At 41.1% G+C, this 14,038-nt stretch overlaps 1 protein-coding gene across 1 annotated transcript in view; it reads right to left on the reverse strand.

The window, feature by feature from the left end:
- The window catches only part of kmt2a (lysine (K)-specific methyltransferase 2A), a 49,832-nt gene that overhangs the window by 26,343 nt on the left and 9,451 nt on the right, over positions 1 to 14,038 (reverse strand). Inside the window, 2 exon segments of the mRNA XM_046862664.1 lie at positions 5,157 to 8,476; positions 8,719 to 8,791. Of these exon segments, the coding sequence (XP_046718620.1) occupies positions 5,157 to 8,476; positions 8,719 to 8,791 (3,393 nt within the window).

The raw sequence follows: 14,038 nt of genomic DNA on the forward strand, positions 1-14,038 counted from the left end.
GCCAAAGCTAATGCTAGGGCTCATCGATGGGAGCACCACATCAAGACTGTGCAACAGTTTTTTTCCTGCAAGCCATCAGGCTCCTCAATACACAGACCTGAATGGAACTCACACACTCACTCAAATGTGTGTTACCGAACTGCACAACCTGAACTTAACACACACTCATTACTCATCTCAATCCATTCCACCATAATTTATTGCTAGAGACTCAAAGCACTTTGTACGTCGCTCTGAATAAGGGCGTCTGCTAAATGCTGCAAAAGTAAATGTAAATGTATTTATTATCATTTATACTTGACCGCATTACACTGTTTACCTGCTTCCCAATCCAGGCAGTGATGCAGCTGCTCAAGATGCTCTCAATGGTCCTGCTGTTTTTGCACCTTTGACTCTATTACACTGTTTACATGCTGTTTTTTGCACCTTTGACTCTTACATTGTTTACATGCTGTCTCTTGCACCTCTTGACTGCTGCTGTTTTTTGCACCGCATTGTGTCTATTTATATCCCAGTTAAAGTGTTTATAGTTCTCATCACACAGTACTGTATAATCAAAGTATACAGTAGGTTTACTTATTGTCGCTATCTCGTGTTTTGTGTATGGTACAGGTCATAGTCTCAGAACAGGACTAGTTAACCAGAATCTATCAAGAGCCAAGGCCAGGGAGCAAACAAACAGGCTAAACCAACCGTCTGCTAGCTGCATGGAGTCGTCACTCAGGGGCCACCAAATTTCTCCCGAGCGAAACCAAAATGTAAAGATTCTCAAAAAGTCAGTTTAAGTAACTTGATTAACGTTAAATTAATACATTTTTAAGTCTAATTGATTATATAATTTATGAATTAATAAGCCTGAATGCACAGCAAGCACATCGGCTAGGATTGTTGAATATTAGATCTCTTACGTCAAAAGCACTGACTATAAATGAAATAAGTTTAGGAATTAAGGAATTTAATGTTTGGCATTAAATAAACCTAGTCCTTCTGGCTAAACTTGCATACACCAGCCCTAACTAAATGGCAGAGGAGGCAGTGTCGCAGCTATTTATAATAATAATCCAAGCGTCACACAAAAAACTAAACACAAATGTAACACATTCTAAGTTCTTTACACCAACATTGAATACTTAGCATCTAAAAGCAAGTCTAGTCAGTTAATTCCATTAATTATTATTTATAGACCCCCAGGACCTTACCCTGATTTCCCCAAAGAATTTGCAGATTTCATCACAAATCTAGCTACTTCTTTAGACAAAACTTTAATTGTTGATGACTTTAATATTCATTTTGATAATCAAGAAGACTTTGAGCAGTTGTGTCCATTCTAGATTCAATAGGAATTAATCAGATTGTCATAGGACCCACTCATAGTATTGGACAGACTCTTGATTTAATACTAACATTTGGATTCTATATATTTAAAAAAGTGTCATAATTCCATAGTCTAAAGCTCTCTTTTAAAATCTGCCTCAGTCATAGCATTAGTACCTTGCCACCTCACCTTGTTAAGCGTACATTCACATCAACTACTGCAGTGATTTTTTATCAATAATCATCCATAGCTATCGACATTAATTAGATGTCCGTCTGACCCCGCAGAGCTCGGCTGGGCTACTGAATGCCTACAATTAACGTTCCGTTACACTCTAGTTCAGGGGTGGCCAACCCGCGGCTTGCGAGCCGCATGCGGCTCTTTGGCTGGTTTCATGCGGCTCTTACGTTCATATTGATGTTTGTGTTTGTTTGTTTTTTTAATGTGCGTGTTCGCTTCGCTTGAGTTCAATACGGTATTGTTAAGACTTAAATGAGCTTGCCCCTACTGGGAAACTTTGCGGTATATTCACGTGAAATCAACGCATCGATCTGTTCTGACTGACACCCATGTGAAAGAATTGCTTCGAGTGGCAACAACGGAATACGAGCCAGATTTGAAGGGGATTGTTCAAGGCAAGGAATGCCAAAAGTCCCACTAAGTAACATGCATAGCAAAAGAAAAACGCTATTTTAAATTATTATATTTTTGTTTGTGGACTTGGTTAAACTGAGAGTTTGTGTGTGTGTGTGTGTGTGAGACAGTCCAAACAATGTTCATTGTTGAAAATGACTGTCCTGTGGTCTTAGTACTGTAGGAGTCAATTTCTGTCATTATGTTGGTGTGTGACATTTACAATAAATCTGGCTGAGCAGAGGTGTGTGTGTGTGTGTGTGTGTGTGTGTGTGTGTGTGTGTGTGTGTGTGTGTGCGAGCGTGCGTGCGAGTGTGTGTTAGAGGAAGGGATGGGTGATGTTCATGTGTGCCCATGTGTATGATGTGGCTCTTTGCGGTAACACTGTAAAAAATGTGGCTCTCGGTCTCTGGCTGGTTGGCCACCCCTGCTCTAGATGATGGAGCTCCCCTTAAAATCTAAATGATTAGGGAGAAACTGTAGCACCGTAGTACAATTATCATATGCGCACCTTAAAACAGACCACACGGAAATTAGAACGTAAAAATGGCATCAAACCAAACTGATAGTATTTCAAATAGCATGGAAGGAGAGTCTCCTGAGTGATAGAAAAGCTTTTAGTGCAAGGGGAATAAAAGCACTGCACTAACATGCAAACCATCAATGGGTAGTAATGATTTCATTAACCTTTTCAATAACAAAATAAAAAATAATCCAAACTTACAAATAACCCTGTAGACAGCATTATAATTATAACAGACGATCAATTACAAAGTTTTACTCCCATTTAAGAGAATGACTTAATTTTATTTATTTCCTCATCAAAATCATTAACTTGTATTCTCAATCCCTTGCCTACAAGTTTCTTCAAACGGATGATTCCAGAAGTATTTGAACCTGTTCTAAAAATAAAAAACTCTTCCATCAGCACTGTTTATGTACCCAAATCTTTCAAACTTGCAGTTATCAACCCCCTAATTAATAAACCTCTCCTTGACCCTTGTCAGCTGTTGTCAAACCTTCCCTTTATCTCCAAGACTCTAGAATCTGCACAGCAGTTATGCTCACATCTACTTAGAAATAACTTTAGAAATGCCTCAGTCGGGATTTAGGCCACATCATATCGCAAAAACAGTGCTAGTTAAGGAGGTAAATGACCTGTTATTGTCCTCTGATCAGGGTTGTGTCTCCTTACTTGTTTTGCTCGACCTTAGTCCAGCTTTTGATCCCATTGATTATAATAGCCTTCTTGCTAGACTACAAAATGTTGGTATAAAGAGAACAGCTCTCTCCTGGCTTAGGTCTAATTTGACTGATCACTATCAGTATGTTGATGTAAATGGTGAGTTCTCCATTCTGTCTGAGGTAAAGTTTGGTGTTCAGCAAGGATCTGTCTTAGGCCCGCTGCTTTTCTCTTTATATATATGCTGCCTCTGGGTAAAATTATATGTAAACAAGGTATTAGCTTCCATTGATATGTTGAGGATGCACAGTTGTATTTTTCAGAAAAGCCAGATGAGAGAGATCATCTTAACAATGTTCAGGAGTGTGTAAAGGACATTAGACAGTGGATGCTTAATAACTTCTTTCTGTTCAACTCTGATAAGATGCGGGTACTTTTACTAGGACCACATGCAGCTAGAAGTAAACTTTCCGATTACGTAGCATCTCTGGGTGGTCTTTCCGTCTCAGTGTGTACAGTAGTCAAAGACCTTGGTGTAATTATTGACTCTAGTCTTTCCATTGAGGCTGGTGTGAATAACAATCAGGATATCCTTCTTTCGCCTTACAAATATTGCTAAAATTTGAAATCTGATGTTTACATGAGGCAGAAAAACTAGTGCATGATTTTATCACATCTAGAGTAGACTACTGTAATGTTTTACTGTCTTGGTGCTCAAGCAAGTGCATAAATGATTTAGTTAGTTCAGAATGCAGCAACAAGAGTCCTTACTAGATCTACAAAATATGACCACATCACCCTTGTTTTAATCAGTCTACACTGGCTCCCCATCAAATCGATATACTATTAGATAATACTACTTAATACTACTACTGACATATAAAACACTTAACGGTCTCGCGATGCAGTATCCGAGTGAACTACTGCACCATTAGGATCCCCCACGCCTACTTGGATCTAAAGATGCAGGCAATTTGTTAGTACCTCAAATAATGAAGAATACCAGCAGGGGGCAGATCTTTTTCTTATGTTAAAGAATGTTATGTTTCTTTCTTTTTCTAAAATTAAAGTTGATGCTGAAAACATATTTATTTAGTCAAGCCTTTTATGGGTAGGTTTTTCTTAGGTAAAGGAGCACATCTCAAGGGATCATGTGTATAGTGTTTGGTGAACTGGGATATTTGTATGCTGTCGTCCCCTCGCTCTTAAGCATTCACTCAGGTTTTTTGACGGTGGTGTGGCAAGCAGTCTCTTTTTCCAGTGATCCCTCATGCCTGCGTTACCTTCTGGCTCTCCCTTTTAGTTATGCTGCCATAGTGTGTCTTGCCAATCCAAATTGTCAATCCAGCTTTGAGGATGGATTTGGACTGTACTTAATGACAACAATCTGCTACAAAGACTCAGAACTACAGCTGGAATTTGATCACAATCACTGCACAACTCAACATCGTCTAGCTGTAATAAATGGACATTCAGTGCCAACCAGATGAGGATGGGTTCCTTCTTGAGTCTGGTTCCTCTCAAGGTTCCATTCAACATCACAGGTCCACCAAAGTCCTATAAACTTTGGCTTTCACTCTTGCAGATACCCTTCTATCACAAATCACTCCTGCCCCTCTTCTCCACCAACTCCACCCTGCCTGCACTCTTTTCTTCACACTCTCCATTACCAGCAAGTGTTGTTATTGAAAATTCCAGGAGAACAGCGGTTACTGAAGTACTCGAAAAGAATATCCGGCACCAGCAACCTTGCATCCTGATGTTTGAGCATTAGAGTACCTAAAGATCCCTGTATCTGCATAATTTTTGTTCCACATGATCACTTTATTGGATGACTGTATTAATAAGCAAGCCTTCCTAATAAAGTGGACAGTGAAAGTATCTGCTTGCTAGTTTGGCTTTCTGTTTTTTAAGACAATATGACACATTGACTGAAAATTATTCACAGAACAAAACTTTGACTTATTAGCATGTAAAAATACAGCAAGGTTCAAGCATATTTGAAAACAAAATAAAAACACCAACCTGCACTTTAGGTTGATCCACTGCTTTCAAAGACTTGCTCTTTTCTATGTTAATGAGTTGGGCTTTAGCCTTTTTCAGGAGGCCCGCCACACGCCTGTCTGTGGCTGGTTGTTTTTCAGCGAGTGCAAGCACAGAACCTATGGATGGTGGGGAGGGGAGTTTTCTGGAATGAATGGGTGGGATAGGTATGCTAGATCTCTCTTTGCTTTTCTCCATTTCATCATCTTCCATACCTTTTTCTGGCAATCTGCCTTTTTTGGACATCCGTCCTTTATACAAAAAAGCCCTTGCTGGTTGGATTACATTTGTCTCAACTGATGGGGTCTCTGCACCAGCATCAACAGAAACAGATTTTTTTTGTCCAGGAGTCTTTTTCTGGCTGAAAGTTTCATCAACATCCTTGCCATCCACAGCAAAAAGGCTTGCGGTGGAATTAGTAGGGCCGTCTGCAGCAAGACTCTTTCCTCTTCTATCCCAATCTTTTTTTGCTTCTTTTTTATTTTCTTTCCCACGGTCTCTACTTCTTTCTGCCTCTCTATCTTTCTCCTTGGGAAGGGCATCTCTTGAAGTTGAGACAGTCCTTTCTCTCCCTATTTTTCCAGTGCCCCCACTTGAACCTTGGGGACTGGAAGCAAAACGAGGGAAGAGCTGTGATGAGGAAGAGGCAGAACTCCCACCACTGCCAAGGCCCACATCCACTCTTCGAACATCAGCAGCTCTATGACTAATAGAACCAAGAGAACTTGATGAAAATGTATTGAAAGAAGCTTGAGGTAAGGCACTTGGAGCAACTGGGCTGACTGCAATCCCAGGTAAAGGGCTGGAATTGCCAGTCACACTTGTTGGAACAGAGCTAGTTAGTGCAGAGAGTTCAGCAGAGCTCTTTCCAGCCTGGGACCCTGACTGACTGCTCCTGGTGGTCATGGAGTGTGAGGGTGATCTGGATTGTATGCGGGAATGCCCAAACGTTCTCCTCTTCCTGCGCCGTGAGAACCTGTTTGTTGGTGGTGTTGTCTGGAGAGGGGATTGAGAGCTAGGGCTGCTCCCTGAGGAAGCTGGAAGAGTCACTGACTCAAAAATGCGGGAGTGGGCAGCACTGGGAGTAAAGCGAGGAGCACGGAGAAGGGGGCTGCGCTTATGGAGTGGAGGCTCAAAACGAGATGAGGGATGCTGGTGATGATGTAGAGGAGAAAAAAGCCTTGTACCTGCCCCAGATGTACCACCTGTTGTAGGGAACCCTGCTGGTGCCACTCCCCCTCCTCCAGGTCCAGGAGGCATTAGTCCCACATCCTCGGCTGTGAGTGGTGGAGGGCGGAAGTTATCAAATATAGGTTTGCGAATAAGGCCCTCTTTTGCATACTTGGCGGAAGAGAAGTATTGCTGCTCTATGCGTGACAAAGAAGTCCAGCGAAATGTGGGCTCCCGTAGTATGGCACGGCGTTTGTCATGAGAACCAGGGATTATTGGAGGAGTAGGCAAGAAAGGGGGGATAGGATGAGGCATAATCCATGGGGAGTGGGAGTGATGTTCACTAATGGCAGATACACTGGATGAAGCCGACTGAGGAGGCTGAGGTGGAGTAAGAAGAGGAGGTGGTGGTGGAGAAGACGATGAAGAAGCAGTAGAAGAGGCCTGCTGGGACCCTGCCTGAGAAGAGGACATCATTACACCTGTGGCAGGGCTGATGATGGACCTTTTCCTATTGTTGATCAGATTGCTCCGACCACGTGACACAAAGTTGCCTCTTCTAAGGCCTTGTCCTCTGCGCCCCCGTCTGTTTGGCTCCATTAACTCAGGCTCTGATGGTGGGGACAGTGGGCGTGGGGAATGGTGCAAACTAGCCTCCCTCTCTCCCTGAGAGGAAGGGGAATGATCAGGCTCCTCCGAGAGCACCTGAGTGCCATCTGAAATTTGCGAGTCACAAGAGGAGTCATCCAGACTTGGGCTGCTGGAGCGTGAAGACTCTCCTGAAGAGAGCTGGAAGGAATGTTGCGACACTGCACTGGAGCCACAAGATGCTGCACTGCTACTGAAACGCCCATTACTGTTGCAGCTTTTGTTACTGAGAAGATTTCCTGGTGCCACAATGGCACTGGTAGGGGGCGCAGGGGGTGGAGGGGGAGGGAAGGTTTCGACAGATGGTCCTGACCCAGAGGTGGTCACAGTTCCAGTTGTACTTGGGGCAGTGGAAACAAGTGTGGAGGATGATGTTGAGGGATGAGAGACTGGAGCTGGCACAGCAGAGTCTAAACGTGCAATTTTCATGTGTGGGGGAGGGGCACCAAACTCATCTTCAATAAATCGTTTAGGGGTCTTAATAATCCGCAAGGACACTGTACTCACCACAGGCATAATGAACTGCCGAATGTTTTTCAGCTGTGTTCTTGTTCTCCTTCTAATTCCAGATTCAATAGCTGCCGCTCCCTGAGTACCCACTGCCTCCAGTTTCTTTTTGCGTGCCCCTTTCTTAGCACGCTGCAGTAACTGCTTTGCAATAGTGGTATCAGTGCGTTTGGAAGGTGGGACAGTGCGTACAGGCTTAATATGGCGAGGACTTTGCCGTAAACCCAAACGATTTCCGAGTTTTGGAGGTGTGGCTGGATTGACAACTGATTCGGAACCTGGGGAATTTGGGGTAGTATGTTCGTCAGCAGAATGAGAGGCCCTGAGCTTGAGATTCTGTGTAGAACGGGGATCCATATCTTGTTCTAGGTGAACACTAAAGGCCTTATGTTTGGCAGTGCCAGACTCAGAAAGGGACAACTTTGGGGCCAACGAAGCAGCAGCAATCTTAGCTTTAAGGCGCTCAGCAGAAGGAGGTCTGCCACGCTTCCGTCTTGGCACAAAGGGAACTGGGACACCCTTCAAAAGTCCAGACTTGAGGGGCTTCACTTTAACATCACGCATCCGCTTCAGTTTGGTCACCTTTGAATCACGGCCCACTTTTGATAACTTGTCCTCAGAGTCCTGTTGCTGCACAGATCCAAGGGGTGTTCTTTTTGCAGCCTTTCTCTCCTTGTCATCTTCCACCATGTCCTTGCGATGAGCTGAACTACAGTTTTGCTCCAGTCCAGCATCTCTGCTCTCACTAGGTAACACTTGGCTACCTTGCAGCCAGGCTCTCAGGTTACCAGATGCAGGAGGACGACCTCTTTTTTTTTCCACAGAGCCAGGAGGTCTACCTGGTGGCCGCTTTACCTTTTCTGTGGGTGGATTTGTAATGACAGACAGAGGATGAGGTTCAACATGTGTAGCCAATTTCTGCACAGTTGAACATCGTGGGGGACGGCCTCTTGGCTTCTTCTCATGTGACAATTTAGCTAACAAACAGAAAAGTATAACATTTAGAAACTAAAATACAATTATTCCTTGAGACGAAGGCCTTTGTGGCAAATACTATAAATTATTACAATACAAGTTATTGGATTACAAAATGACAATTATTATAAAAAATGACAAATAAGTCAAATCATTATTTCCATCAAGAATATTATTGTAACAAAATAGGAAAAGAGATAATAGCTAATGAAGGCATTAAAAATATAAGTTCAAGACACCTCACCTGTGGGGGTCCACCCAGGACTATGTACTCTTCCATTTTCAATGACTGTATCAAAACCTTCAAATGCATCTTCCTATAAAAATATAGAGAAGTCACATTCAGTCAAAATGAATTAATTATTTTTATACATAATGTATATAAGATAAACAATCCTATTTCCAAGATGATTCCCACATATTATTAGATTCATTAAGGGATGGACAAATCTCTATATGCTTGCAGAAGTAGCTAAAAATAATTGTAACAATATATAGCAAAAAATTCAACAATCAAAGAAAAATATTTGCATGCTGTATTGCAACTGAAGAAAAGAAAGGCTCATGAAAAGGAACTATGGAGTCAGATGAATTAGCTAGCACAGATGACAATGTTTTCAGAACCACAAAAAGGCAAGGATGTCAAAATCTGTGCAATGTATAGAGAAATATAACCCAAAAAGTTCATATAAATGTCGCTAGTATCCAGGCAACAAAGACTGGGCAGCACACGTTTTTTCCCGTAGATTTTTCATATTAGTATTTTATTTTACTGGGTACATAATAATATATACTGAGTCTAATGCAGCTAAATTGGCAGAGAAATGTAACAATATTGGCTGATATGTTAATGCGCTAGCCATATTCGGATGCCTGCTACAAGAGACAGCTTGGTCAACAGTAGGTCCACATTTATCCTAAAGGAGAAGATGTACAAACAAGGTGAATATCTTATAGTGCTACAGGCCTACATACATTTTGCTGCCTACCTCTGTCCTACCTCAAGCTGAGTCCAGGAGGAACACTTATTACAAAAGCCATATATAGTTCTTCTGATCTAATTCTGTCAACAGTTTAGGTAGGTCATAATTTCCTTTATTTTTGAATTCCCTATGCCTGTTTCACTCAAGTCCACATGCATGTACATTTCTTAGTAAGCTGTAAATAATAATCAAATTGCATTTGCGTATTGTTTTTTTGTTTGTTGTTTATTTACCATAAATGGCAAACATCTATTGGTTTGATTGATGAATAAAGCTTGCAAAATGTGATTACCTGAGCAAAAGCTGCACAAATGTGGCAGAGTCTGCCACTGTAATAGCCTATGTGTAAAGCTTCCATTGAATGGTTTAAGAAATGCCATCCAACTGCTTTAAAGCCGGTAATGCTTGAGTCTTTTCTGAAGTGACGCCAAAAGTTTCTAGACAAGAAATGCAATTGTATGCGATCAGATGTTTGCCTGACCACTTGTAATACGATCGTTTGGCACCCATATACCAGGAGTAAACAGGGCTAGAAATTCAAGCCACATAATAAACAAAGAGGGATGATATGGAGGGGTGAGTTTGAATACTACAAGCCTCAGCAGTTTTTGGCAGGAATACGGCAAAGGAAAAAGTAAACAAACCTTTGGAAAGCATCAGATTTATTAACCACATCCATCATCACCACTTCCAACACCATGTTCTATAGCTCAATTTGTACCTTCCCATCTTATAACATGCTTCCCGCATCCCATAATACACAATGTTCTTGTTCACTTAGCACAGTTGGGTTAAATGAGACTTTAATGATGCTCTCATTATACTCAACCCAGTCAAGGGTGAGCTGTTTGGACTGTACTAGCAGGAATATAACATTATGCTACTCCAGATTGCCGGAACATAAAAATGTGTGTATTTTTTTTTTTTTAATAAAAAAATCTAAAGATCAAATAAAGAGTAAATAGGAAAGGGAATACAGGGTCTGGCAGGATCCTTGGGGTCAGGAGAACACCAAGTACATTACATGAGTAGAAATATGTGGACATTAGACCGTTAAACCAATATGTGTTTCTTCCCCAAACTGTGGCAACAAAGTAAAAAAAAAAAAAATCTATGTTTCAGCCGGCACTTAGAACTAAGGGGTTCCAGCATGTCAACACCGATGTACACACAGTGAGATCTAAGAAGACATAGTGTGCCAAAGGGGAATTGGATGAACTAGAGTGGCCCGTACAGAGCCCGGACACCAATCACACTAAGCATTTATGGAAAGCAAATGAACTAAATGTTGTGTATGTAAATGCACCCCTTGAATCACATACGACATGAACATGAGGATAAAATTCATGTTTTAATGTATCCCTAATAGGTGTGACCTTGTAAAAAGTAATCATTTTATAATACTAGAGTATTGAACAAGGCCTCCTCTGCTTCATCTGTCTTTTTCAGTCTTCTCCAAGCTGATTGTTAGACAGAGTTCTCTCCAGGGATCAGAGTCTTAGTTTGATACCATGCGATTCTATTGATTGTAGCCTATTTCATTTCAAACGTTAAGCTTTCTGGCACAATAGAGGGGGTGAAGCTGCCAGATTGGCTAAAAATAGAAATAAAGTAAGAATTAAGAAATTCAAGAAATAATTCTATTTATTTCTCGCATTTCTGACTCTATTTCTTGTAATTCTGACTATTTCTTTTTTTTTAGCTAATCGGGCAGAGTCACCCACTTTATAGTACCAGAAAAAAAACTGAATTGCAATTTCCATTCTGCAGAGTCTTCTATGTTTACCTGTCCAGAACGCTCCAGAGTTTAGCGGATGGTGTGACAGTAATAAAGGTCCGTGGGGAACACAATGCTCCATGTGTAGTTAAATGAACTAAACGAATAAACTAACAAATAATTTGCCTTGATGATTTTTTGTATTCGAATTCCTCGAGGAATCGTTTAGCCCTAGTAAAAACTAAACCGATTAAGTGCATTTAATTGCCATATTACATCCAAATGCAAATTCAAATATAGAAATAAAACATCAGAGACAAAAATATGAAAATCTATTTTAAATGACCGTAAAAAGAACAAACAAAGAAAGTAAATGCATTGTACTGTGTTTTCTTTATGTTTGAGTTCAAAATGATCCCAAACTTTGAGGACTTTATCATGTTATTTGGCCTGAATCTTCTCCTTGCCCCTTGTTTCACCTTGAAAGATTTTTTTGTATTCGAATTACTCAAAAAATCGTTTCAGCCCTAATTACAATGCAGCTACTATAGTAACACATGCAGCTCATCCTCATGTACACTATATTGCCAAAAGTATTCACTTACCCATCCAAATCATTTAATTCAGGTGTTCCAATCACTTCCATGGTTACAGGCATATAAAAATTAAGCACCTGGGCATCAGTGAATTCCAGTGTGGAACCATGACAGGATGCCACCTGTGCAATAAATCCAGTTGTGAAATGTCCTCATTACTAAATATTCCACAGTCAACTGTTAGTGGTATTATAACAAAGTGGACATCACAGAACACGTAAAATCACAGAATAGGTCAGCTGATGATGAGATGCATAGTGCACAGAGGTCACCAACTTTCTGCAGTCAATAGCTGCAGACCTCCAAACTTCATGTGGCCTACAGATTAGCTCAAGAACAATTCGTAGAGAGCTTTATGGAATGGGTTTCCATGCTCGAGCAGCTGCTCAAGAACAATTCGTAGAGAGCTTTATGGAATGGGTTTCCATGCTCGAGCAGCTGCATCCAAGACTTACATCACCAAGTGCAATGCAAAGCATTAGATGCAGTGGTTTAAATCACACCGGCACTGGACTCTAGAGCAGTGGAGACGTGTTCTCTAAAGTGACCAATCACGCTTCACTGTCTGGCAATCTGATGGACAGAACTGGGTTTGGCGGTTGCCAGAAGAACGGTACATGTCTGACTGCATTGTGAAGTGTAAAGTTGGGTGGACGAGGATTACGATATGGGGGTGTTTTTCAGGATGTGGGCTTGGCCCCTTAGTTCCAGTGAAAGGAACTCTTAATGCTTCAGCATACCAAGACATTTTGGACAATTTGTGAGAACATTTAGGGGACGGCCTGTTCCTGTTCCAACATGACTGCGCACCAATGCACAAATCAAGGTCCATAAAGACATGGATGAGTGAGTTTGGTGTGGAGGAACTACACTGGCCTGCACAGAGTCATGACCTCAAACCGATAGAACACCTTTGGGAAGAAATAGAGTGGTGTATGACCAAAAAAATGCGCTTTGTCAAAATTTCCATTAACATACTCCTAAACCTTGTGGAAAGCCTTCTCAGAAGAGTTGAAGCTGTTCTATCATATTAAATCCTATGGATTAAGAATCGGATGTTACTCAAGGTCATTTGCATGTGAAGGCAGACGAGTGAATACTTTTGGCAATACAGTGCATATTGATATATTTAGTAAAAATCTCCATACACAGCAAAGCATGAATCACGATGGGGGAAAAAAAAAAACGCTCCAATAAGCAAAAAATACTTTCTACACAATTAATTGCAAATTGGCTGAAATTCATAATCTTTATCCTAGTTAGCTACATTAAACTGAGCTTGTGTGCAGGGCAGTACTGATTGGTGTAGTACTGCAGCTCTGAGTCACTATGACAGCATGAGTGGCTCTAAATGACAGTGCAGTTTCTCACTCTCTCTCTCTCTCTCTCTCTCTCTCAGGACACTCAGTACATGTCACACATTGCAAGATGTAAACAACACTTAGTGAGAGAGGGAGGAGGAAAGATGATGCGCACATCACTGATATGAACAGCAGCCACAGCTGCGAGATAAAGAAGCTTAGAGCATGCATGTAAAGCTGATCTAAACAGCACGTGGCTTCCTGACTCAGAGACGCAGGCCGGCTGCTGAATCAGTGCCCACGGTCTGAAACATACAACTGGTTTGGCGATACTGGACACAACAATCTGGTGCTCAGCGTGGCTCATATACAGACACCTGCTCCAAGTGTAAGGGAAGAGATGCTGTAGCAAGTGGGTCAAAGTAAACTCGAAACAAATGATTTTGCTATTCTTTTCTTCACATTTCCTTACCTGAACTTCCACCTACCACCATGCTCATGCATTACAAGAAATACAAAAGAAAAGAAAAGCTTGCAGCACTTGAGTATAGGGGTATTCTTCTTGCTGAATTTGCAAAAGCACTAACAGTATTCAATTTACAAAAAAAGTCAAGCCCACAAAGAAAATTAAACATTACGAGTTTAACAGAGACCTATTTCTACCAAGACTTATACTACCTTTTTATCAGACTAAACATCTTCAGATCCTAATGTAATATAAGATAAGCAGAATGCAAAAAGTTTTTACATGAATTTCTACATCTACAAAAACTCCTTGGCCTATGCTGCATTCAACTAAAACCCATAACTTTGAATAATCTGTAAAACCTGAGGTAAACCAACAATGACATCTTAGTTAAGCTAGTGACACTGAATCGACACGGCTGCTCTCTGCATCAACATTAAACAAAGCAGCACCTTCTACATTTAAATATGTAATACAAAAATCTGCTTCAGATGAAAAAAA

The sequence above is a fragment of the Silurus meridionalis genome, chromosome 12 (assembly GCF_014805685.1).
Source record: "Silurus meridionalis isolate SWU-2019-XX chromosome 12, ASM1480568v1, whole genome shotgun sequence".
Classification (NCBI taxonomy): domain Eukaryota; kingdom Metazoa; phylum Chordata; class Actinopteri; order Siluriformes; family Siluridae; genus Silurus; species Silurus meridionalis.